At 46.8% G+C, this 27,200-nt stretch overlaps 1 protein-coding gene across 5 annotated transcripts in view; it reads right to left on the bottom strand.

The window, feature by feature from the left end:
• The window catches only part of PITPNC1 (phosphatidylinositol transfer protein cytoplasmic 1), a 229,136-nt gene that overhangs the window by 42,113 nt on the left and 159,823 nt on the right, over nucleotides 1-27,200 (bottom strand). For all 5 annotated transcript variants that reach the window (XM_029928135.1, XM_029928136.1, XM_029928134.1 and 2 more), the window contains exon 6: nucleotides 9,809-9,904. In XM_029928135.1, coding sequence (XP_029783995.1) covers nucleotides 9,809-9,904 — 96 coding nt within the window. The remainder of the gene's footprint in view (nucleotides 1-9,808; nucleotides 9,905-27,200) is intronic.

The raw sequence follows: 27,200 nt of genomic DNA on the forward strand, positions 1-27,200 counted from the left end.
GATGGTGGGAGGGACAGAAGCAGGTTGGATCTGTTGGCGTCCAGAAGCCCATCTTCACCATCCCCTGAGGGAGTTAGACTCTCCGGAAATGTCACAAATGGAGTCCCCCAGCATGGTGGCCGGTGACCCCTGCTTTGAGGGCCCTCTGCTCCTTGCAGAGTAAAATCCAAATTCCTTAGCTTGGCATTCAAGGCTCCTCTTCCCTTCTGACTCAGTCAATTATTCACTGACTGGGATTATAACTGCCTCTTGCACTCACTATGCTGCTCTTGAGCCTTGCTCATCTTCCAAATTCAGTCTGCTCCCATACATGTGTGGGTCAGAAGGCAATTAAAATTTTTAAAATATTTGTATATTTTTGAGAGGGAGAGAGAGAAAGAGAGAAAGAGAGAGAGAATAAGTGGGGGAGGGGCAGAGAAAGAGGGAGGCACAGAATATGAAGCAGGCTCCAGACTCTGCACTGTCAAGACAGAGCCTGACGTGAGGCTTGAACCCATGAACTATGAGATCATGACCTCAGCTGAAGTCCGACGCTTAACTGACTGGCCGCCCAGGCACCCTTGTATTTTTTTATTTGAGAGAGAGAGAGTGAGAGACAGAAAGAGAGAGTGGGAGAGAGGGGCAGAGGGAAAGAGAGAGAATCTTAAGCAGGCTTTATGCCCAGTGCAGAGCCCAATGTAGGGCTCAACCCCACGACCCTGGGATCATGACCTGAGTCGAAATCAAGAGCCAGACACTCACTGACTGAGCGAGCCACCCAGGTGCCCGATAGTCTATAGAAACATTAGAACAACACAAAAAAGATATCACACAAGATGCTTCCTACAGTACTAACGCAGCCAGAGAATGGAAACCCTCTCAAATGTCCAGCAAATGAGGAATAGCATAAAGATGGGATGAGCATATACGGGCATGTCACACGGCCATTACCAAACCTGCTAGGATGTGTTTGCTGCCACAAAAAGGTGGCAAGCTTACATGGTTAGTGAAAGCATACATGTTGCAAAGCGACAGAGTGTGGTATAGTGTGGGCTTATTTTTATAATGTTACTTATGCATTATGTTTAAGTACAAACATCAGAAACACCAACTTTAACAACAGCTATCTCTGTGATGAGGCATCATAGGACATTTGTTTTTTTGATGTTATATATTCCTATGTTTTTGTTGTTGTTGTTGTTTTTTTTAATCAGGACCACCTCTTTATGAACAAAGAAGAAAGAATATCATTTCTGAAAAGTCCCACTCAGATTCCACCACTCCTCTAAAGCCTGTCTTGATCACTTTTTAAAAAAAAATTTTAACATTTATTTATTATTGAGAAACAGAGAGAGAGAGACAGAGCATGAGGAGGGGAGGGGCAGGGAGAGAGGGAAGACACAGAATCCGAAGGAGGCTCCTGGCTCTGAGCTGTCAGCACAGAGCCCAACGCGGGGCTCGAACCCAATGAACTGCTAGATCATGACCTGAGCTGAAGTCGGACGCTTAACCAACTGAGCCACCAGGTGCCCCTGATCACTTCTGTTTGGAGAGCTGTCCCTCCTTGAAATCGTGTAGTGATGACGGAGCAGAGTTTCTGGGGAGTAAACCTCACCTATGAAGCCCTTTGGTCCGTTGCTTCCTGCTCTTCCTCAGTCTTTTATGTTGTGATAGCTGGGTCACAGGCTTCTGAAAGGTGTGGGCGTCCCACCTTTTCCCTCTACATCTGCTGCTCTGGCAACTTCCAGAGCCCCCCGCCCCCCGCCACCAAGTCCTTCCCTCTCTAAGGCCCCGGCCTCACGGAGACCTGCCCACAGAAGAGGACTCCGGGGCCTGCGATTCAGCCGCTGATGTTGGCGTCTGTCACCAGGGAGTACAGTGGGGGCAGAGGGTGTCCCCTCCTCTCTACAATACTGTCGGTCCCACCATCCAGAGGCAGCCGGCGCTGGTGCGTTGGAACCATCACAAACCAGCTGCATTTCTCTCAGAAACAAACAGATGGATGGACGGAGGGGACAGGGGGAAGATGACAATAACAACACGACAGCAAAGCGAACTGTCGTATCCCGGTGTGAGGCAGCCGTGTTGTAACATGATTCATCCGGCCATTTGCAGCTAACTGAACATTTTTACCGCCCTCAGTCGCCAACATGAAGATCAAAATGAGAAGATTTTAATTTGAGGGAGCTGAGTAGTTTGAAGTACTTTGTACGAAGGGTACAAGGAAGTGTGACAATATTTACTCATTTGGTCTCTCCGTTCTCTTTCTGTGGCCCATCGGACTTAGCAAACAGCATTTAATCTCTCACCCTGGGCGGTTATTGGAAATGTTAGATGTTTCTCTCTTTGTTCTGTTCTTTTCCCTTAAGAGAGAATTCAACAGATGTTTAGATTGGTGTGACCAATGAGCTGGCCGCTGGTGCTGAAAGACTCTAGAATCCAAGGGCTTACAGACGGAGTTCAAAGGAGTCCCCTTAGGCAACCAGCTCGAGAACAATCCTCTCAAATTCTGCCTAAAACCTCCCTGTACTGTCCTAATTCAATTACTCCGCTTCAGGAGTCCAAGTTTCTGGGACAGCTTCACTCATATTAGCCCTTCCCTTTATCAATCCGGAGTTGAAAAAAGTATACATTTCTCCATTATAATTATTATTCTCTAGGGGCACCTGGGTGGCTTAGTCAGTTAAGTGTCCGACTTCAGCTTAGGTCAAGATCTCATGATTTGTAGGTCGAGCCCTACGTCAGGCTCCACACTGGCTCCTGCCTGGGATTTTTGCTCTCTCCTCTCTCTCTCTGCCTGTCCTCTGCTCGTGCTCTCTCTCTCTCTCTCAAAATAAATTTAAAAATTTTTTAATTATAAAAATTAATAATTAATTATTAATGCTCTATCATTGGTAAGATGGGGACTTCTTTTACATCCCCATAAATAAAGGGAAAGGGGGATTTCTGTCATTCAAAAAAAAGATCAAGATCAAAGGTAGAGACTAGACACATCATGACCTCTTTAGCTTCAATGCCTAGCACAGAGCCTGGCACACAGTAGGCCCTTAATAAATGCAAACTAAAGAAATTCACTAAGGAGTCACTGCTAGGAGCACCTGGGTGGCTCAGTTGGTCAAGTTTCTGACTTTTTTTTAATGTTTATTTATTTTTGAAAGGGAGAGACTGAACACAGGTGGGGGAGGGGCAGAGAGAGAGAGAGAGAGAGAGAGAGAGAGAGAGAGAGAGAGAGAATCTGAAGCAGGCCCAGGCTCTGAGCTGTCAGCACAGAGCCTGACACAGAGCTCAAACTCACAAACCATGAGATGGTGACTCGAGCCAAAGTCAGACGCTTAACCAACTGACTCTTGATATCAGGGTCATAAGTTCAAGCCCCAGGTTGGGCTCCATGCTGGGTGTGGAGCCTACTTAAAAATGTAATAGATGGATAGATGGATGGATGGATAGATAGATAGATAGATAGATAGATAGATAGATAGATAGATTGATAGATAGATAAATAGTCTTACTACTAGTAAGTTTTACTAAATTTCCTTCCTTGGATTGGTCTACAGTAAGGTTTCTTGACTTAGTCACTCCTGGTTTTTGGGACTAGATCATTCTCCGCTGTGGGGGCTGTCTTGTGCATTTGTGGGATGGGTAGCAGCCTCCCGGGCCTCTCCACCCACTAGATGCTAGGCTGGCCCCCGCCTTTGGTGACAATCAAAAATACCCCCAGACATTGGCACATATCCCCTGGCAGGAAGAATTTGTTGAGAAACAATGGTCTTGTGATTCCCCTCTTTGCTAAATGTACATAAACTGATGAAGATGAATACCACCACCACCACCACATAAAATGAAGCACAAAAAAGTCCTCTACTTAGAAATTTCCTCCACCTGGTAATTACATTCCCTGCTCCTCTCTACTCAGGGCACATCTGAACATATAGAAGCATATGGCTCCCGCCCCCCTCCCCATTTGTCCCTGGGGGACAGCTGCAGGTGGCAGCACCCGGGACGTCAACGCAGCCATCACCGAGTCTGTTTAAGTCACGAAGGCAGAGTGCCAGACTCCAACGGCCTCCGAGTTAGAGCAACCTGAGTCGGACTCTTGGACTTGGCTGGGCTGGACTCGGCCTGCAGGCTGGGTGCGGAGACGTGTTCTGCGCCCCCAAACTGCCACCTCAGTTTGTGGGTCCAGGCTCACACCCTCCGCGGGCACGCTTCGACACGGTGTCCAGAGTTCCTCGCTCCTGGGCTGGGACCTTCACCTTGAAGCCGTGGCAGATGTGAGAGGGTTGGGATGGAACTCTTGGCAGAGGAAAGAACCCGGTATCAACTGCCTGGCAAGTACACCCTGCTCACATTTTGGCTTCACTTCCTCTTTCCTGCTCCGGGGGTGCTACTGCGCCTTGGTGCAAAGAGCTTTATGATGGGCGGGGGCAGGGCCTTGGTGGGGCCGTGCTGCGGTTAACGGAGGTGCTCCCTGTTTCTGAGAAATCACACTGCTTTTTGGGTTTTGTTTTGTTTTTTTTGCAGAGTCTTGCATGATGAGAACAAAACCTGAGGCCGAGAGGCTCTTGGGAGTTGAAGCTCCGGCCCTGGATGTGGCTAGAAGACGACATCCCTGCAAAAGGAGAATAAGGAGAGCGCTGTGCTGTCACCTGATCCCGGGTCTCCAGGGTGCCCTTCTGAATCTCCGGTGAGTGGTGGCACAAGGTTCTGCCAGGCGGAGGGCACCCAGCGGAAAATTCCCAGCTCCAGTCACCTTAACGAGAGAGGCCGTCTGGCCTCCCGTGTGGCCTGGAGGTTTCCAGGGAGAAACGGAAGGAGAAGAGCAAGCGCGTCCATCCGCTGCCTCGGCCTGGACAGGCGTGTGACCAGAGCTGGGAGGAGACGGGTGACCCACATAGCCCTGGTCCGAATGCATAAGCATCAAAAATCGCAGAGCGCAGTTGGCCCCCTAGCGCTTTAGCTTTCTCTGTGGAAAACGTGTTCCTATTTATGATGCTGACACAGTCAACTTAGAAAGGCGGCCTGGAAGCGAACCTGCAGAGCTGTGTGCCTCGGATGAAAATAAATAAAGGAACCCTGATTCACAACTGTTAGCTTAATGGTAACAAACTCATTTTCTTTGCTGCTGGAAGCAGATGAGGCCCCCGGCTTTCACTTATTCATTCAACAACCGTCTTGTAAGCGTCTGCCATGAGCTGGCGGCGGACTAGCTGGTCAGGTCTGATGAAGGAAGACAGCTCTTGTTTTCACGGGGCTCATCAGATGACTAGGAGGCAGATGAAGTAACACACTCTCCTGACGGTGGCTGGGGAAGGGGGCTGCCCAGGAAAGGCCCCGGAGTATTAGTTCACCAGCTGAGTGGTGCAGAGACGCGGAGGACCAGGGAGCAGAGAGGGCAGAGGGCCCTGCCTGAGGAACCGGGCTTCCTCCCAGCCAGTGAGGGGGTTGTAAGCAGAGAATGACAAGGTCAGTCATTTTAGAAGACGGCTCTTGTGGTGGGGAGGAGGAGGTGAATTATTTAGTGTGCCGCGTGGAAATTTATTTGGAAGTGGTTTGCCTTCTGAATCGGTGGCGTCCCTTGTTCTCAGTCCCTGGCTGCTGGCACACAACCAGAGGAGCCTAGAAGAGTCCCTTCTCACCCTTCCGGTGGGGTCCTATGCGGTCTGGATCCTGGAAGCCGAACGATGTGGGGCTGGGGTCACAACAGAGTCCCACGGAGCACACTTTTCCTAAGATTTTATTGGAGGCTCCCGATTATGCCTTCTCCTTGTTGGTCTAACTGCTAGGGTAAGTGAGGAAGAATTGGACTCGCAGTGTAGGCCAGGGGTCCTCCGGGAAGGGGTACTTGATGGAAAGTGTGCAGGGCTGAGCGCTCTGGGGCTGCTTCCTTCCCCAGCCGCTAAGAAGTCCCGAGACTCCAGGACAGGCAGGGTTGGCTCCGCGTGGGAGCCAGAGTGGCTGAGCTGAATCCCAAGTTCTGTTCATCTCCGGTGCCCTTTTCCTCTAGGGCAGGGTTTCCGTAGGGTGTCACTAGCCTCAGCACGAGTGACATTTGGGGCTGGGGGACATTGTCCTGTCCATTATGGTATGTTTAGCAGCATCTTTGGCCTTAATCCGCCAGCTGCTGGTAGTGTCCCCGAGCTGTGACAAACAAAAATGTCTCCAGATATTGGAAACATCTTTGTGGGGTGAAAGGCCCCCAGTAACTACTCCTCTGCAGGACAGCCTTCCATTCTCATCTTTTTTTTTATGTTTATTTATTTATTTTTGAGAGACAGAAAGAGATAGCATGAGCAGGGAAGGGTCAGAGAGAGAGGGAGATACAGAATCTGAAGCAGGCTCCAGGCTCTGAGCTGCCAGCACAGAGCCCGATGCGGGGCTCAAATCCATGAACCGTGAGATCATGATCTGAGCCAAAGTCGGACGCTCAACCAAGTGAACCACCCAGGCGCCCCATCATCTTACTGGCCCTCCTGGCAGCACTCAGTGCAACGGGGTCACTCACTTCCTCCTGAAACGTCTAATCCTTTGTGCACTCTCTGTGTCTTCTTCCAACTCTCGGCCTGGTTCTTTGTAGGTTCCTGGGGCCTCCCCATCTTCTTCCTGATCTCCAAATGCAGCCATCCCTTAATGCTCGGACTCGATCTCGTTTCCTGCTTATACTTTATGCTTTCTCCCTCTCATTCATCCCTAGGATTCTCCAAATTATTTTCTCTTTTCCAAATTTTCTTGCATTTGTCACCAGCCCAGATCTCTCTAGTCTATGCTCTGGACTGTATGCTTTGCATGTCTTGTTGGCATCACAAAAATCCATCCACCTTTCTCAGAAATCCACTCTTCAACTCTGTCGACCTGTTGTCCAATCCATTAAACCTTAAGGTCATCCTGACATCTGCTTTTCTCTGATCTTCACATCCACTACGTGACCAGTCCCGGTCAATCCTATCTTCAAACTCGACCTCCAAACCATCTGTTTCCAGCCACTACCAGTTCAATCCAGCACATAATGTGAAAAACCAATAATGCAGATACCTCCAATGGCCTCAGTGGTTTCCTGACTTCCGCTCTGCTTCTCTCCAGTCCATTCTCCATCCAGAGCAATCTTTCATAATTTTCTTTTTATGTTTCTTTACTTATTTTTGAGAGAGCACACATGAGAAGAGGAGGGGCTGAGAGAGAGGGAGGGAGAGAACCCCAAGGAGCCTCCAGGCTGTCAGTGCAGAGCCCAACACGGGGCTCAATCTCACGAACCGTGAGATCATGACCTGACCTGAGATCAAGAGTTTGATGCTGAACTGACTGAGCCACCCAGAGGCCCTCAGAGCATTCTTTTAAAAGCACAGATCAGATCATATGATGCTCAGCTTTAATTTCAGCAAAGACATTCCACTGTACTTGAATGAAATTTAATCGTCTTAACTTGGCTCCATCTTCCTTTCCAACCTTCTTTGTGCCATTGATTCTTTGGTTTCTGCCCCTGCTGCCAAGTTGGCCTTCATTTGCTCCCTCACATGTGTCACCTCAGGGCCCCCACACATGCTGTTACCTTCTCCTGGGGTCCCCACCCCCCAGCTCTTTTCATCCTGCGGGTCTCAGTATGTCATTTCTTCCAGAACATCGTTCCTGCTTCCATCCTCTCAAGTTCAGTTTCCCCACCGTGGTCTCTCCCTGCATGCTTCCATCCACTTGTGACTTGTAACTCCATCTGTACTCACGTTGGTTCTCTGTTGTTGGCTCCCCTGCTAGACCGGACGTGTCCCCAGGGAAGGGACTCTCAGTGTCTCTTCTGCTCATTGCCACGTCGCCATCTTAATATTGCTGTGTGATGCTCTGTGAGGACTCAGGAAACATCTATTGGATGAATGACCCTTCACCTCTCGCTTCCTTGGCCAAACTGCATCCAGAAAAGAATGCTTTGTGACCAAGAGAAATGGATGACAGTGAAGGATGAAGATAACAGGTCCTTGAACGTCTGTGTAAATGAACTTTCCAGTGATCATTCTTGGGAGCCCAAAGCACAAGGAGATGAATCAGGCGCCCACTGACTAGAAATGAGACTTGCTGATTTCGTCATTAGTATTCCATATTTATCCTAAGACTTTCCACCAAATCAAGAGGGAACTCCTTGAGAGCCAGGCAGGATCGTGCCAAAGCAACCTAAGAGGAAGAGCTGAAATTAATTCAGAGTCTTCTGCCTTCTGGAAGGCCTGAGCTCACAAAGAGGTCAGGACGCCCAAAGAAGTCAGCAGCCCCTTGGGGGCCGAAGGAGCGACGGAAGTGACGGGACACAGCTTCCCCGCTGGGCCGCATGGGGCTCTGAGGCGTCACCGAAGCCCTGTAAGTACTGGAGGACTTGATACGATACCACAGGAGCATCTCCTCCACACAATGAGACAAGGTGAGGCCAAGGTTCTCCTTCTCGTCTGCAGGTCCAGTTATACAGAGAGCATTTCACTTCGTTTTTCTGAAAATTCATGAGTGTGGTTGGCTAAAAAGCTCGGCCTTTGAGTCAAACGAAGAGTAATTCACACGGACCTCTCCCCATCTTTTTTTTTTTTTAAATATTTTTTTTAATGTTTTATTTATTTTTGATACAGAGACAGAGCATGAGAGGGGGAGGAGCAAAGAGAGAGAAGGAGACACAGAACAGGAAGCAGGCTCCAGGCTCTGAGCTAGCGGTCAGCACAGAGCCTGATGCGGGGCTTGAACCCACAACCGTGAGATCTGACCTGAGCCAAAGTCGGAGGTTTAACCGACTGAGCCACCCAGGCACCCCTCTCCCCATTTTTTGAAGACAGGACAGTGGCTGTAGGGCTCATGCCCACAATCAAACAGCTAAGCATTTGCTAAGACCAGGTTAAGATCCCAAAATGTGGAGGCCAAAAAAAAAAAAAAAAAAAAAAAAATCTGAACCATATCGGGAGCCCAGTTGGTAGAACAGTGGAATTCATTTTTAACAGGTTTACTTATTATGTCTTAAGTCAGCTTTGATGAATCTGAGAGAAGAGTCTCAAGGTCCATGTGTTACGGCTCAAGGACGAGCCTGGGGCCCTGAGTCCAAATATATTGTGATTGGCTGCCTGTTGCTAAATAACAGAAATAGCCCTGCATCTGCTGTCAGCGCAGAGCTGGGATGTTATTTACAAGGGGGTCACCCAAGTTCCGCCAGCAGCCATTAATAAAATACAAACGGGAAATAAATGGTGACTTGCACCAACAGTAAAATCATGAGGTTGGACTGAGGCGCGCAATGGATTCTGGTAGGGTGGGCGCTGTAGAAAAAGACAGGCTCTTAAATTTACCCTCAATCAAGAATGGAAAAAAAGAGAAGCCCTCATGAAGGCACTTCCTGTTTTGAGAGAAAAGTTCTGTGTCAAGATGAGCTGTTTCCAGTTTCAATACTCACTCAGAGGATGGAGAGAGCATTTTCTTTGTGTTACGCCCCAAAGATACAAATAAAACCCCTTGCGGAGCAGACGGGGAGATGGGTTGTGAAGGGCCTGGCAAACAGGAAGTCAGAAGTGCCTGTTGTTTTTTAGGTGACAGGATACTGGATGGTTCGGCCTTATGAATATTTTGCTAACTGGAATGTTGGCAGAGCTGGGGAGACAGAAAAACTAAATGGAAATGGAGTGGCAGCCAGGGCCCTGAGGAGTAGGAACTTAATCTTGAGACTCGCATTAGATAATCCAGCAAGATCTGAGACCAAACTGAATCAACACAGAGATGGATGAAAATCTCCCGGGTTAGGACTTAACTTAGTAAATATCTGTTGAATGAATGAGTGAATGAACGACTCTCTTCCATAGGTCACCCCACATTTATTGCTTACCTCAGATTCTTTGTAGTAACGTTCTGGAATTTCATCGCAGGCAATATCAATAAAGCAAACTTCTCTCTCTAGGTCTTTGGCTTCATTGTCGAAAATCTGAAAGGGCAGAGCAACATATCAGAAGTTAGGGCAAGGGGCAGCCTCAAGGTGCCAGTTGGCGTGACTGTGCCTGAGGCAGAATAGCACCCACAGAGCATCTTCACACGGCTCAGTGCTCCTGGCTGGGGCTTGCTGCCTACTTCGGCATGTGCAAGAATCATGAAAGGCTTTTTATTCATCGCTTACATTTTGTCACATCAGAGGCAGGTGTAGCATCAATCACCGCCTGGCGAGGGGTAGAAGAAAAAGTGGTCTGTTTTTAGAAGTCCAAGAGTGAAGAAATAAATCTCTTCCAAAAATGAAGACTGCTGAGGTTTTTTTTTTGGCAGGGATTCTGAACAGGGGGCGTGAAGAGGCTACAAAAGGTCTGGCTAGATAGGAGACCACAAGCAGTAATAAAGCCAAGGTTTGGGGAAGAAAAATGTGGGTTCTTTTTTCCATGAAAAATTTTATTCACAAGCAATAGATGCCCGTGGCAGAAAAAAAACCAGATGAACCAAAAGAAGACAATATAGATTGTCTACAATCTCTTCACCCAGGTATAACCACATATATTACTCTTGATCATTTAAGAGCACGATTTCTTTGGGACATGTAGGAGTGGGAAGGGAGACCTTGGGGAGAAATGGAAAGGGTTCCCTGATCGTCTACTTGAGGTTACAATGGCCCAGAATGTCCATCACTTGTGATGAAAGATATCAGACAGCTACATATATAGATACAAAATCTACTTTTCTCCGCTGCCATTTTTTCTAGTCTAAAAGGATGCTCTTTCCAGCCCTACTGAAGGCTGGTAGACAGACTGTTTGCAAAACCACTTTATCTTTGGAAGATCTCAGCCATATCCCCACCTCACTGTTTGGCTAATTCCTGCCAGGGCAGTCAACCGTGCATGCCGATTAAATCTGATTTCTCAGAAGACGATGAAATATTTTGGAGGAACAGCATGGTTGATGCCGAAGAACCCTGTCTTGACACAAATTTGGTGCCTGTTCATAACATCATCTCCCACCGGACAGCCTCTGCAGGACCCTCTCGGTGCTGCACTCTCCTTGGTTCTATTCTCTACTTGATATTAGTCTTTTCCAAATGCTTTCTGGATAATATCTATGCTGGTATTTATCCGCCAAGTCTGACGTTTGCTCTATCATCTATTTCTTCTAAAATGGTCGGGGACTAGACTGTTCAGATCTGTCCAAGGGGAAGGACCGCCCTGTCTGGCCTGAGGTGACCACTGCCTTTTCCTTAAAGGGAGAGAAGGACTGGGTCTCGGATCAGCTCTGGCTCCTTCCACTGCCACTTGAAGTCACTCCTAGAGTGTTCAGGAAGGACAGGTGGATGGCTTTGAAATGAAATAGAGATTTTAGGGAAACAAGTTCAAGTTTGAGTGGAGAAATAAATTGTGAAATAAAATACTGGGTCTCAGGTTGCTCTCATGAGTCTCTTTCCCTCCCCCTCTCTTCCTCTCTCTCCTCCTCATCCCCTCCACCTGACTCTCTTTTAGGTGTGTGCCAAGAGAAGAAAAACATGTGCCTCATGAGGAAAAGAAAACAAAATGGAATACCCCAAAGGGAAATGAGCTTCTAGAGAGTAAATTACAAAAGAAGTTAGAGGGATTTGACATTTATTGGTGATAAAATTTATAGGACTGAAGGAAGGGGAAATAAACAAGGGTTAAGGGAGTTGCTGACAGATTGTGTGGCTTTTCTTAATTTAATCCAAACACTTTTGGATCACCTATTATACAAGTTATCACATTATTGCCTTTCAGCTGTGAATTAACCCATTGGTTTCTGCTCTGAGATACGCACTGGGCCCCAGAAGCACGTCATCTTTATAGCAATAATGACCTTAAGTCATTGATCGGAGGAACCCAGCAGGAGGAAGGGGCTTCTCTTCCTGGTTTTGGATCTTCTCCTGCCGCACACTCCATCAGTGGGACATTCAGTGGCGTTCTGTCTCAGTGCACATTGAGAGCACATAGATGCCTGGTGACCTTGCAGCCTGGCCTTCACCTTGGCCCTCTGCTTGGAGGACCATGCGTTCCAGGGTTTGCATTGGCTGTGGCATTCTGCCTCTACACACCTGCCCAATAGTCTCATCTCACCAGCGCCCAGTGGGCTGTTTTCCAACGCCTAGCAACTGTGGACCAGCTCTGGTCCAGGAAATCCAGCAAACTTCTCCACCATTCAGTGGGCTATGACCACAGCCTCTCTGGTAAAGTCGGAGCCCCAGCCATGGAGAGGGACCTCTGCCAAGGCTGTTCTTCCTTCTATATTCTCCCTCCGCGTTAGATACCCTTTGGTGTTCTCTTTACGTCCTTATAGCTACACCTATCAGAGTTTAACAATTCCTGGTATTACACTCCCTCTATTCAAATTACCATATGCCTCCTGATCGGGCCCTGACTAACATACTCACTGTATATAAATCACTGCCTCACTCTGGGGGCTACAAAGATAATGAGGGCTGAGTTCCTGCCCTTCTGGAGTTACCACTTACTCCAAAAGAGAGAGATTAAGAAGCTATTTCCTAAAATGCAAGACAGAATAACGAACTTGCTACAATGAAAGAATAGACTATAAAGCCAGGGAGAGAAGCCATTTCTGGCAACAATTCTATTATCAGGGGTGCCTGGCAGGCTCAGTTGGCTAAATGTTTGACTTTGGCTCACGGCTTGTGAGTTCGATCTGGCGTAGGGCTCTGCGCTGACCCCTTGGAGCCTGGTACCTGCTTCGGATTCTGTGTCCTGTCTCTCTCTCAAAAATAAATAAACATTAAAAAAAACCACAAACAACAACAAAAAACTACATTATCAGGACACTGAGAGAGAAAACCGAGATGAGAAAATTCTCCTTTTTCAGGTGAGAAAAACAAGGCTCCAGGAAGTAAAGAGCTTTGCCTGAGGGGTCACACAAGAGCTGGTGGAGAACCCCGGACTCAGGGCACATCTCCAGGCTCCACATTCCGCTCCTCCAGCGATAAAAAGCTGCCTTTCAGCACCCAACTGGGAAGATAAGTATCAGTCAAAAGTCCTTCCTGCTTCTTTCCAGAAAGATGAAACTGGAATTTGGTTCTCCTCTCGCTTATAAAATGTATGTTATGAATAACTCAGTTTGGGAACTCCCCTAAGACTAGGAACTTTTCTGCTTTGGCGAATAGCAGAAAGAGTCGCAGAATCTACTTAGGGACGCTTAGTTCACACTCCGGTCTCCTTGGCTACCATGACACTTAATTCCCATTGGGGAGGAAATACCAAGCACCTCTACAGTTACTGTTTCAGGGTGGGGTTCCCACTGTTTGAACAAAGCCACAGAAAATCACTTGAGGCTTGAGATGGAAAAATCTCTTCAGGCCTGAGATTACAAAGCGTTCTAATTTTCAATAAATAATTAATCTCCCGGTGATTAGAGATTTTGGGAGATGCTCTTAGGTGCTCAATCAGTGCTTGCTGACTTAATGGACGGCATTAGCTTTTACTTCCCGAAGAGGAATCTATGGCAGGAATATCACTTACTGATTGATTTTAGTTTTCTTTCATAAGCAAGAGCTCTATTTCCTTGGTTTATAAGCACTCTGACTTTCCGTAATTCTCAACAGAGGGCCCAATGTACAATGGAAACCTCATAGTATTCACCGACAGGTTCTATATTAGAAATCAGGTGAGCTGAGTGTGAATTCAGTGATCTCCTCTGTGTAACCTTGGGCTAGACCCTGTACCTCCTTGGGGTCTCCATCTCCTCACCTGAAAATAAAAGGCTTCATAAAAAGGATGGGTACCAGAAAGTTGTGCAACATCCTGGAATTATACCCCAAATTGGGTGAGGTGCCTTTTTCTGGAGCAAGGGTTCAAACACTTTCATCTGATTAGAAAGGAGATCTGTGGCCCCAATGAGGTTGGAGACCCAGATGGCCACTAAAATTCTTTCCAGTTAAAACGTCTGTGATGTTGAGCGACCTCTGGGTCATGTTGCTGCATCTTGCTCTTCGGCCCATTCCTTCTCTGCCCTCCACTGTAAAGCCAGGTGACTTGGGTCATCCACAGAGGCGCTGTGGCCGAGAAATGGAGCAGAGGCACGATCACAATGTAGTGTAATCAGAGGCCATATCGGCGGGCGGGGATGAAACAGTCGGATCTTCATGCTCAGTTTAAGGGCACGGTCCAGAATTAAGCCACCACTGTTACAGAGGCTTAGTCAGGCCCCAGAGGAAAACAGCATGAGTAACTACTCTTCATCTGGGCTTCCCCAGCAGCAGAAGTAGCTGCCAAAATCCTGGTCAAATCATTGGCTCTTTGAGTTGGAACCAGATATCTGCTGAGATCGCTTTATGATCTGATGCATCGTGTTGATACATCAAGCCACAACTCCACCAGGCCCGCACCGGACACAGGTGCTGTGCACCTTGACGGTCTTGGGAACTTCTTGGGGGAAAGGCTGTTCCCTTCTAAGATAGGAGTTGGGTTAGGGAGTTAATTGTGGTACTTTCTCTATATCCCTTGTAATAATGTTCCCATCTTTGGTTAATTGCCAGAGACATGCCCGCCCACAGATCATCTGCAGTGGGCACCTGTGCCAATCTGGTTGACTCTCCTGACCTTCCCCACCCGCCCACTAGGCAATAAGCACTCAATAAACAGACTCCTTTGGATTTGAACTGAGCAGTACGACAATGAGAAGGCAGATCTCCTGAGTAAATATTATCTTATAGATTCCAAATAAAAAGAGAGTGATTTTCCCTTTGTTGTAAAGTATTATGAACATTAAGTATGAAGCATCTTTAAAATCTTAATATACTTTCACCTAGTAAGCTTAAGCTTTGAGAATTTATCTTAAGAATCTTAAATAAAGGAACAGATTTATGCACAAAGATTTTCATCCTGACATTATTGTAACGGCAAGAAAAAACACAGAGAGAAAGGAAGCAAACAGCTTAAATATCCCAGTATGGGAGATTAGCCATGAATAACTCCGTTCTTTAAAAAAAATTTTTTTTAAATGTTTGTTTGTTTTTGAGAGAGAGAGAGAGACAGAATTCGAGCAGGAGAGGAGCAGAGAGAGAGGGAGACACAGAATTTGAAGCAAGCTCCAGGCTCTGAGCCATCAGCACAGAGCCTGATGTTGGGCTCGAACTTATGAGCCTGAGATCATGACCTGAGCCGAAGTCAGACACTTAACCGACTGAGCCACCCAGGTGCCCCAAATAACTCCATTCTTAAAAATCATTTCCCCAGGAGTGTATATATACATGGAGGTGGGTGGGATGGAGAAGGGGAGATACTTCATTTTTTTTTTACAAGATTTTATTTTTAAGTAATCTGTACTCTTAACATAGGGCTCGAACCTACAACCCTGAGATCAAGAGTTGCACGCTCTGACTGAGCCAGCCCGGTGCCCTGAGGTACCCCCTATTTAACAGGAGTCATGTGGTCCTAACTCAGAAGGGAAAGGCACAATGACAAATATGAAATGTGTTTTAACAATGCACTAGATTTCTTCCACTGAACAGGAATGTCTTTCTAGATTTGGAATCTCTCTTGTTACATTCCAGGGAGGGACAGCACTGGGTGCAGTGGCTTTTCAGCAATCCACAATCCTAGGAGTCACAGATTCTACATCCCTTTTCTTTATAATGGTAACTTTTGTGGTTTGAGATCCAAGTTAATTAATTAATTAATTAATTAATTAATTAGTTTTTAAAGTAGGCTCTATGCCCAACTTGGGGCTTAAACTCACGATCATGAAATCAAGAGCTGCATGCTCTGTGGACTGAGACAGCCAGGAGCCCCTAAGACCCAAGTTTAGACTGGAACTAGCTGTATTTTCTGCCAATTTTTCTGTAAACCTAAAACTGATCTAAAAAATAAGTCTATGACTTTTTTTTAACTGAAGAGGAAAAAAAAGATCCAAGGTTAGCTGTGTGTATTTTATCTTCCCACCGTCAGCCCAAGCTACCAGTCCAAGGTAGGGGTGGGTGATTACTAGGGATTTTGAGAAAAATTCACTAGTCATCCTGCTTTATGCTTCACTCTTGATTAAAAGGAAAAGAATCCCAGCTAAGCCGCTGTTCTCTAACGTCATTTTGCTGCACTTGGGAGCTCTCGGGGAAGCAACTGACAAAGGCATACCAACAAAGAACAGGTTCAACAAGAAGGAACCTTGGAGGCAGAATTACTGTTTTAATAATCTTTTCATTTTAATGCTCTAGATTTATTTGCAAGATGGCCGGCCATTGTTTTGGTGGAGAGCAGGCAATGATGGTCCCTGGGTTAACACATGAGGCATACGGGGCCAGAGTCTGGTCCATGGCTTATTGATTATGATCTAGCATCAGTACACCCAGTGGACAGAGAAATGCAGTGACGGCTGGAATGAAACGCAGTCCAGGTTATCGACAAGGCAAATCATCATTTCGTTACCGCATCTTTACTGGTATTCTCACCAAGAACATTTTCATGCCTACACAATTCAATGGTGACTGTTTCATTAGTATGTATGCTTTGTGGTCCAACCCAACTTGTTTTCCAACTGCCATTCAGATAGAGATAGAAAAACTTTGTCTTCTTTGGGCTTTTAAAAACATTGCTTTCCCTTCCACCCCCCCACCTAGAATACAGATTGGGTAACTGTTATTTGTTCTGAAGATGCAATTACTTAAAAATGGTGCTCTGAAAAGAAGAAACTAGATGCAGAGGAATTAAAAAATCAGTATTTTATTTTACTTTAATGTTTATATTTATTTATTTTTGAAAGAGAGTGAGAGAGAGACCACAATCAGGCAGGGGTGGAGAGAGAGGGAGAGAGAGAATCCCAAGCAGGCTCCACACTGTCAGAACAGAGCCTGATGTGGAGCTCAATCTCATGAACTGTGAGTTCATGACCTGAGCCAAAATTAAGAGTTGGACACTCAACTAACTGAGCCACCCAGGCGCCCTGATCAGCAAATATTTATGAAGCACCTACTACATGTTCAACACTATGACTTAGAACGTGTTCCCTCTCGAGGGAACTTGTGATTTTGGAGAGAAGGCTAGACTGAATGCACGACAGAACCAACACCACCATATAAAATATAATCTATATATTACTAAAGTACTGAGTACTAAAAGGTATACTTCAGACAAGAGTATTACAGTCCAAGTTCAGCAAGGAGGAAACTCAGCAATGGCCCATAGAAGTCGGAGCCCAGGATCATTATTTAGCCAGCAGGGATGATTCAAAAGACTGGCCATTTGGTGTGGTATGGAACGGAGCCCCTTGTGCCTGTACAGTGTGGTCCAGAGACACCCGAGTCTGGGATATAACTTATAGTTGCTGGGGGTTCTGTCTAGGGAGCCTCAGAGAACTGTGGGTCAGTGCTGGGGGGTGCTGGGGTAAGTGATCACCCTCGACTCACTTCTGAACCAACCCTGGTTTTGGAGCCCAACTGGAGCCCCATCTGGTGATATCATGGGAAGTGAACTGCTTTGACTTAATTCTCATCAAATGCTCCAGTGGCCATTGAATTTAGGGGGTATTAAAACTGAGTAAAGGAAACACATCTATCAGGGTTAGGCCAGTTTGTCTTAGCTACTGGGTAAACTTCAGTGCTTCTCCAGAGAATGTTCCCTGGTGGACAATATCATTAGACTTTCAGCACAGAATGGAAAACTGCTTTCCCAAAGCCAGCGGGAGTAGCAAAGCAAACTGAAGGCAAAGGTTTCCACCCACGAGTGTCTGAGAAAATTCTGTCCTCCGTGGGGTGGTAATGATTTGTGCAGAGCTGCAGGAGGGGTGGAGAGAGGTGAGGGATGGCTCAGGGGAGCTCCAAAGAAGGTCTCTGTGAATCTTAGTAGAACGTTCTAGTTGCGCCATTTTGTTTTCTTCACACCGCCCTCTCTCCTTTGATTGCCAGCTCACTTATCTTCACAGTGTATTGGGTTTGAGGATTAAAGGGTTCTGGATAGACAATGGGACCAAGAATCTCTTAGAGGAAGTCTTGTCTTTGCTGGTAAATTGGGGAAAATATTGTCATGACCCAGCAAGTCTATAGTGTCTTAGACGGCACTGGGGAAGGGCCCCTGAGTTAAGGGAGGATGGGGCGGGGACAAGTAAAGCTCTGGGTGGTGGGAGACAGCAGAGATCAGAGATGAAGCTGGATGGTGGACAAGTGGCTTCCATTGGCATCATCTGTGGGTGTTCTGCATGTTATCCACAGGTCCCCCTGGACAGTAACCAAGGGAAGCTGGCAAGCACTTGGGAAAGACTAGGGCTCCCAGGAGGGCTGAAGAGTTTCTAACGGAGGGAGAACCATTTCCACCTTGTGGGGGAATAAGGATGCCCGTGGGGGTCCCTGGGAAGGCCAGGAAGCATGAGTAGAAAAGAACACCACTTGGTGAGACATCTTGAGGGAGCTGATTCAAAAAAGTGGGGCACTCATGGTGTCAGCAACAGGGGCTTGCCTGTTTTCTTACACGAGTTACTGAATATGTCTCTTTATATTAGTTCAAATTAATTAAACTCCTAAGCAGAACTCTCTGCCAAACAGGCTTGTAAGATAGGTGCTTGGGGAAAGTCCAGTGCAATGGTCCTTCCCAGTCTGAGCACACAGAAGTGACAGTGGGACTCCCAGATCGTTCAATCTGGCCTTTTCATGGCTGAACTAGCGCAGAAGGCGCACCACACCCCTCCAGAGTTGTTCTTTTTTTCTTTAAGAAAAAAAAAAGTATCTCAGGAAGTAGATGTTTTTAATAAGAAGAAGAATCAAGTACAAAGAAATCAGCAACCAGCCATAAGATGTTACGCATTATCTTAATCCTCTAGCTCTCCTAGCACGGGACAGACACAATTTTGAAAAACGAATTTTAACCAAAATCTAGTGCCGTTTCATCATTGACAAAAAATAAATGAGAACTCAACACCTTAGTAAGATATGTAGATCCTCGTTTTTGATTTTACACTCCCTGCCCCAGAAACAACCTTTTAAAAATGTTTTTTGGGGGCCGTACAATTCTATAAATTTTAACACACGGATGTGTTTCTGGAACAAACACTACAAGATACAGAACAGTTTGATCAGCCCCCAAAACTAGTTTATAGTCATACCCTCCCTGGGCCCCAAGGCGTGGCAACCACTGATGTGTTCTCCATCCCTCCAGTTTTGTTTTGTTTTTTTAAAGATTGTCATACAAACGGAATCCTATAGACTTTAACCCTCTGAAACAGGCTCCTTTCACTCAGTATAATGCCTTTGAGATTCATCCCACTGTGGCACAAATCAAAGTCTATTCCTTTTTATTGCTAACTGGTATTCCACAGTGTGGACACACAACAATTTTGTGATCCATTCCCCTGCTTCTAGCCTGGGGCAATCATGAACTGTGAAAAGCATCTGGGGTCGGGCTTTTGTGTGAGTGCATGTTCATTTCTCTAGGGCACGTGCCCAGAAGCCGGATGGTAGGGTGGTAAGGTGTATCCACCGTCTTCTGTAGAAGCAGATTAAACACCCTTCTAGTGGATTCAAATTCACCCATGTGCAGAAACCTTGGAATGTGACCTTATTTGGAAATGGAGTCTATGCAAATATAATTAGTTAAGGATTGCTATGGACTGATATTTGTGATTCCTCCGTCCCCAGCCCCAAATTCCTATGTTGAAACCTAATACCCAATGGTATGGTGTTAGGAGGTGGGCTTCGGGGAGGTAATTTAGTCATGAGAGCAGAGCCCTCATGAACGGGATTAGTGTTCTGCAAAAAAGACCCCATGACGCTCCTACCACATGAGGACACAGGAAGAAGTTGGCAGTCTGCAACTCAGAACCCACTCCTATCCAAGATCTCCTGCCTCCAGACTGTGAAACAAATTTCTGTTGTTTATAGAGCTCTTAGTCTGTAGAATGCAAATGATTCTGGATTGAGGAGGGCCCCTAAATCCCGTGACTGGTGACGCAGAGAGACACATGAGAAGATGGTATAAATAAAGCCAGGCAGAGATGGAAGTGATGCTGTTGCAAACCGGGGTAGGCCCAGAGCCACCAGAAGCCGGAAGAAGCCAGGAAAAAGTGGCCTGAGGTGATCTCTGAAAATGGTTCGCTATTCAGTTGACCGAGAAAACTGGACAAAATCATGCAAATCAAGAGGTTCAAACCTTCGAGTCCACTTTAAGAACACACGTGAAACTGCTAGGCCATCAAGGGCATCTTCGAAAAGCCACCAATATCTGAAAGATGTCACTTCGCAGAAGCAGTGTGGGCAATTCTGTCGCTATAATTGGTGGAGCCAGTAGATGCGCCCAGACCAAACAGTGGAGCTTGGGTCACAGGGTCAATGGCCTGAATAGAGTGCTGAATTTTTACTGCATCTGCTTAAAAATGCAGAGAGTAATGGTGAACTTCAGGGTTTAGAGTCAAGTCTCTGGTCCTTGGGCACGTCCCAGTGGACAAAGTCCCCAAGATGCGGCTTAGAATTTAACAGGGCTCACGGTCGGATTAATCCATGCACGAGCTCGTCCTGACCCACTGAGGTGATCCTCACTGAAAAAGGGCGATTGCTCCTAAACCAGGAGAGGACGCTGCACAGAAGACAGAGATCCCAGAAGAAACTGAAGAAACAAAAACTTACGACCCCAGAGTACACTCTGCATAATATAAATGCAATAAAAGTGGGGGGGGGGGAAGCAAGGAAAGATTCTTCCCCAGAACCTCTGTAAGGAGCATGGCCTTGACCCACACCTTGATCTCAGACTTCTGGCCTCCATAACTGCGAAGGAATGCATGTCTGCTGTCATTTTAAGCCACCCAGTCTGTGGTCATTGGTTATGGCTGCCCTAGGACACTAATGTAACTGTCCACTTCTTGCGGGGAGATGGGGGAAAGACATAAATCCCTTTCCTTTCTCAAGTTCAAGATGAAACTCCCTGGAGTTGAAAAAGCTGGCTTTCTAAGAGGCCTCACTGTTCTGAACTTCCAGACCGAAGGCGACCAGGCCTTCTTTGTTCTGCTTTTAAACGTGTGCAGTCAGAAGAAAAAGGTTAGAAAATGAAAAGCAAACCTGAGCACAAGACGTGTGGACTTCAGACTGGCGACAGAGATGCACCTGCTTTCACTCTAGGGTCCTCTTTTTGACTAGGCTTCACCTCAGGCTCTTTTTTTTTTTTTTTTAAGCAAGAAGCCTGTTGGGTATGTTTAGAGAGAAATATTCCACTCTTGCTATCACCCTGGTTTGCCTTCAGCGAGAATCTGCTTTCCATTCACTGACCCCCATCCTGCATCTTGGCTGTCGATCTCTGCTAGTCTTTCTCGAGCTCACGGTGGAGTCGATCTCTCTCCCCTACAACAAACGTCCGTTGTAGAGGTCCCCCTGAATAAGTCTGCCTTACCATCTTTAACAAGTGTCATACGTAATTTTTCCTTCAACACTGGCCGACGAAGGAGATTTTCCTTTTCTTTTCTCTACCCACTTTGAAGGTTGCGGGAAATTCCACAGGGACAGAAACCTGACGACAGGAGTACACAAGAGACAAGGGCATTGCTCATCGGTGAAGTTCAAAATAAAAAGCTGTCGGTAAATGCACTTGGGGAATGAGGGTATCAGAGCGACGAAAGAGGGAAGGAGGCCTGGGAACGTGGCGGGGTGGACACCTAAGGGTATAAGAGCCTAACAAAGTGGAAATGAATTCACAGTGTGATCCCTCTGAGGCAAAGGACACTTCGTTCTATTCCAGGATGTGTCTAGAAAGAGCTCTGGCAAACCGATCAAGGGCTGAGAACCACTTCGTGCCGTGACCTGAAGTCCAACGCAAGGAGCAATGGTGACCCCCCGGCTCACTTGGGTGAAAAGAAAAGGTAAGGAAAGAAGGTTCAAAGACAGTAATCAAAGTGACACAGTGACCAAGGAGAAAAAGATTCTGATTGGAAAAACAACGTTCTAATAAGGCGCTCCGGGGCATAGCAACTAATTAAGAAAAGGACAGAAAAAGACATTCAAGCAATGCCGAAGGACGCTCACAAACGCTCAGACACAACTCCTTTACTAAAAAGGCTTCGGTAGCACAAAAACGCTTCTAAGCTACGGTTCCCAGGGCAGCTGGAACAAGGCTCTTTTCATAAACTTGGGCTAATTTCAGCTCAGAGCGGCCTCGGTCCGAATTCTTCCTCTGGGCCACGGTCCCCTTTGGACACACACATCGGGCCAACACCGCACACGGGCGCCTGGGTCGCTGGATGTTTTCCCCGCAGCATGATCAATAATAATGCTTCCTAAAATAAGTCTCAGAGGCTGAGCTTAAAATAGTTTCAATTTCTCCCAGTTCTTTCTTGTTTCAATTCACAGAGTGGTCTCTGGGAACTAGAGCTGACGGGTTTCTCTGAAGTTGACAAATTGATATTTCTCCTGGAAGCCGTCACCGGCTCGCTTTGGGCCAGGCTTCACTCAGGAGCCCCCGTTTGGGGTTTGCCACATCAAGGTGACTCTGAACCCCCGTCCTTCCCTAAATCTTTTTTTTGGGCCTCAACAACGAATCCTTTGCACAGAGCGGCGGAGTTCCTGACAGAGAAGAATTACTAGTACCTGCTTTTGCCCTTAGAAGCTACCGGCTCGGCCTTGAGGGAAGGAAATAAACAGCGGAGACAGATGGCCTGCTGAGGCCTGTGTGGTGGGACGGCCACACCCGGAAGTCAAGAGACAATGGGGAGAGCTAGACAAGGCTGCCAGCAGCTTTATCCTAGAGGTCAGAATGAGGTTTCTGCCTCTTATTCCGCAAACAAGCGTCCTAAGGTACTTCAGGGCCTGTGCCTCCTTCCAGCTCATTCCTGGCGTGCCTCTCGGGGCCAAACAATGTAATGGGCACCAGCCCAAAACTTGCTTCAGAATCATGATAGATTGCATCTACTGTCAGAAAAAACAAAATAAAGGAACAAATTGTTACATTCGCCTGGTAGGCTGTGTTTTGTTTGGTTTTCCCTTCCGAGGGATGGGTTCTAAATACCTCTCGAGGCAAAGTTGGGGAACTGTGCGAGGCCTCCTGGCCGAGCTCCACAGACCTGCCCCCAGGCAGCCGACCGGAAGGCTCCAGAAGGATTGCGCCAGGACTGGGTAAGACAGACATGGGCCAGCAGGTGGGAGAGGTTAGCTTCCCAAGCTCTTCCCAAGGTGGTGCATGATTAGGCCGGGAGCCCACCAAGCGGCCCGTCGCTTCTGTTTTTCCTCGTTGGGCAGGGAGCCCTTTCCCCTCTGCTGGGTCTTTCCTGCCCTGACAGGCCAGCGTTGGGGGTCAACTTCAGACTGTCCATGATGTCATTCCTGTATTAACAACCTTTTCTCTTTTTGTCCTTATCATAGTACTTCTTTATTATGGGAAATAGAGAAAGAAAAGTCCAGAGAGAGGTGATACAGCGCAACAATGGCAAGCTGGGACCGTAGTGTCAGCAGCAGACCCGGGTTTGGGGTCGGGCTCTGCTGCTTGGCTGGGTGACCTGTAGCAGGAGACTGAGGACAGGCGGACCTCATGGGTCTCATCCATAAAGTAAAAGCATCACCAGTTCCTTCCTCTTTGGGTAGCAGTGAGGGATCGATGATATAAAGCAGGCAAAGCCCACTTCATTTGGACCTGACCTTGCTCAGTGCCCTGTTGGTGCTAGATGCCAGATCACTGAAGGAGGAAAACAAACAAACCCACAAGGCCGACACTCATTGTGAAAGTCTGAATCGCATTTCATTATATTACTGTAACATAAATGAACCTGTCTTCCCACTGCTGACTATTCAAGAGCAATCCTTTTCCCCCACTTTTGGTCCCCTTTCCCACACTGCTTATAATGCTACAGGAAATGCCTGTGATAAAATGTTAATCTTTGATTACTAATAACCTAACAAATCTCCTCAATATCCCAGGCACTTTTCCTGAATTCTGGACCTTTTGATACCAACTGACTATCGGACACCAGTCTCTGGTTTTACTCAAAATTAAATGTGAAAGTCTACATTCATCATCCCCATCCCTAACCCTGGTTCTAGGGTTTGAGTCTGCTCTTCCTATGGTCCTTGAATCATCCAGAGTAGAAACTTGGGTGTCCTTCTATTTCTTTCTCGTTCTCACATCTGCTCAGGAGCTGTTTTATTAACTGCATGCTTCTATATTTCACCAGTCCATCTCCTTCTATTCTCTGTTCATCTGGATGAATGCAGGACCTCTAACTTACCTTCTTTCTTTTTTTTTCTTGAATAAGCTCTATGTTCAACATGGGGCTCAAACTCATGACCCCAAGATCAAGAGTCCCATCCTCTACCCACTGAGCCAGCCACGCACTGCTAACTTTCTATCTTTTGAGACTCTGGTTTCCACAATCCATTCATCCATCTGTCCGTCTGTCTGTCCCCTCTATCTAATCCATCCATCTATCCATCCAGGCCTCTATCATCCATCTATCTGAAGGGGAACAGCATATGCCACCCCAAATCATGCCATTTTATTTTGAATTAAAGTTACTTGAGGGACGCCTGGGCGGCCCAGTCAGTTAAGCATCTTACTTCAGTTCAGGTCACGATCTGATAGCTTAGGGGTTTGAGCCCCGCGTCTGGGCTCTGTGCTGACAGCTCAGAGCCTGGAGCCTGCTTTGGACTGTCTCCGTCTCCCTCTGGTCCTCCCCTGCTTGCTCTCTGTCTCTCTGTTTCTCCCTGTCTCAAATATAAACATTTAGGGAAGGTAGAGCCAAGAGGCTGTATAAACATACCCTGTTACTTATTCACTTACTGTTTTAAACCTAAACCCCTTAATCTTGTCAATTTTTTCATAAATTTACTGTTTCCTTGTCTAAAAGGTATACAAGTTTCCTGCACTGGTCATTTCTTTGAGTCCCGTATTTGTATCGGGTTCCTGTACATACAAAATTAAATTTGTTCTTCTATTAGTCTTCTGTCAATTATTATGTCAAAGAACTCAGAAGGGAGGAAGGGAAAATTTTACATCCCTACACATCTATCCATCCATCCACATGCTCCCCTGTGAGTTTTCTTCCCAATATGCTAGAATGGTTTCTTCATCACAGTTCAGGGGTCAAAACATCTGGTCCTACTCCTGGCTCCATGGCTTAGCAACTGTGTGTTCCTACAACCCCTCCAGGCCCCCATTCATCACCGGAAAGCCAATGCTCCATGCGTCCTGCCCCCTCCCTGGGCCGTCAGAACCAGGTGAGATAATGGATGTGAAGGTGCATCTCATGCTCCAAAATGCTACACACATGGATGGCATTAGTATACCTGTGTGCACCTATCAATTCACACTGCCTGGACTGTCCTTTCTCTCTTCACAGCTCCAGGCATGCCCTGCTCTCCATGATAACGCATCAGGTTTTCTAACTCAGGTTTTCAACCTTCCACACCCCGGGTCTCCCTCCTCCTCCCTCCCGGACTCACACCAACTCATCTTTCAAGTTCACAGCCTCTGCCAAGTCTCCCGTTTACTGAAGCAACAGTATGTAGAGTGAACAATGAATTCATTTTGGGGGTAACATTTAGTTCAATTCTTGGGCTCCCACAGATCCCAGTGGGTAGCACCCTGATGGAATTCCCAGGGACCCCTACCTCTAAAGAAGTAGTTTGCCTCAGCTCTTGCTGCTTTTGTTACATCAGAGGGTCATAAATCATTAATCCTCAAGGAAAAGGTGGAACAATTATCTTTCAGCTCCAGGCCTTTGAGGTCAACTAACGTCAAATCTAACAAGTGGCAACAGGTTCACTGTGAATTTTATTTTAAAAACGACTTATCTATCCAACTGGAGAACGCAGAGTACATGTCCTGGTTGTATCAGCTTGGAGAGAGCAAGCTGGTTGTGGAAGATGAAATCAACTTGACAGGTGACAGCAAAAGTTTTTCAATTCACTGAATTCTGCAAATCTGGACTAGCAGCATCTCAATGGCTCCGGTGGAAAGATGGTCATTACTGAGGTCCCATAAGGTGCCCCGGCACTGTGAGTACATGTGGCCCCAGGGTGGTGGGGACTATGCTACACAGAGGAAGTACGTCAATCTCCTGTGCCTCCCTCGGGCATCAAAGCCTCCTACATAATCACACCTACTGTTTTGCTGCTGTCACACGAATGAACCCTCAACTCTTGAGTTTTAACGCTAGCATTTGTTAGCTGTTCGTTCATTCATTTTGTTGTCGGCCAGCACAGGACTATCTTGTTAGCCAGCAAGTAGTGGCGGATATCGAAGTTTAGGAGAAAAAAAAATTTCAAGAGAACAAAGAAAAACTGAGAAAAAGGCCACCTGGTGAAATTTCCTTCTTTCTCCAAATTAGGAGAAATAATTGCAATATTTAAATTTAGGGGCGGAATCCCTGGGATCATGCCTTAGTACCAAGGACAGTAAGAGCCTAAGGGGCAACTTGAGATCTTGCCCAGAACAGGCCCTTCCAGAATGTTCTGAATAGCTCTTCCTGCTCTTTCTTGTGGACACAAATCTGGGAAATCTTGCTAAAAGCCAGGCTCTGGTTCAGTGGCTCTGATGTAGAACCTGAGAGTCTAATAAGTTCCCAGATGATGCGGATCCTGAAGTTTCTATGAGCATCTGATACATGGTGGTGGTGGGGGACTTTAAGCTGAGGCAGGGGGGATGGAATAAAGAAACTGCAGAGGAAAGTAGGGGTCAGATGGGATTCCATCCTGGCAATGGAAGCCGCTGGGAGATTTTCTACACACACTATGGGAGGTGGGTTTAGTGAGATTGTTCTAGAAAAGGGAGAAGGACGTCATCTAGAGTGACAGTAGTTGGAATGGAGAAAAACAAGATGGCCGGAACAGTTAGGAGGTAAAACCATCCAAAGGGAATCCCCAAGCTCAGCAACATGGAGACATAAGACAAATGGAGGGAGGGAATTTGGTCTCTTTTCCCTAATCCTGTCAGACGGATTTCTCCTCTGAACAATCCCGTTACGGATTCATCAGCAATCTGCACGAGTTAGACGCCAGGCGAGGGGTCCAGTGTTGCTCTTGCTTTGGGATTCCTCCTGCTGCCTCTCAGGTGACTTTACTGAGCAAGGGGCCATCCCTCCTCCTCCAGCGCCGGGAGAACACGTCAGCCTGAGTTGGCTGACACCAACCCTTCACACCGGGGCCACAACAGCTCTGCAATGAACGTGGCTTAGAAAATGGAAGGAGGCCAGAGTCTTCTCAAAGGCCAAAAAACAAAACACAAAGAAGCCACATGTGTTGGGGCAAGGACATTTTGAGAGTCCAACATTTTAGAATTCCTGTAAGAGGCGCCTGGGCGGCCGAGTCAGTTGAGCCTCTGACTCTTGATTTCAGCTTGGGTTGT

This window comes from Suricata suricatta, chromosome 17 (assembly GCF_006229205.1).
Source record: "Suricata suricatta isolate VVHF042 chromosome 17, meerkat_22Aug2017_6uvM2_HiC, whole genome shotgun sequence".
Classification (NCBI taxonomy): Eukaryota; Metazoa; Chordata; class Mammalia; order Carnivora; family Herpestidae; genus Suricata; species Suricata suricatta.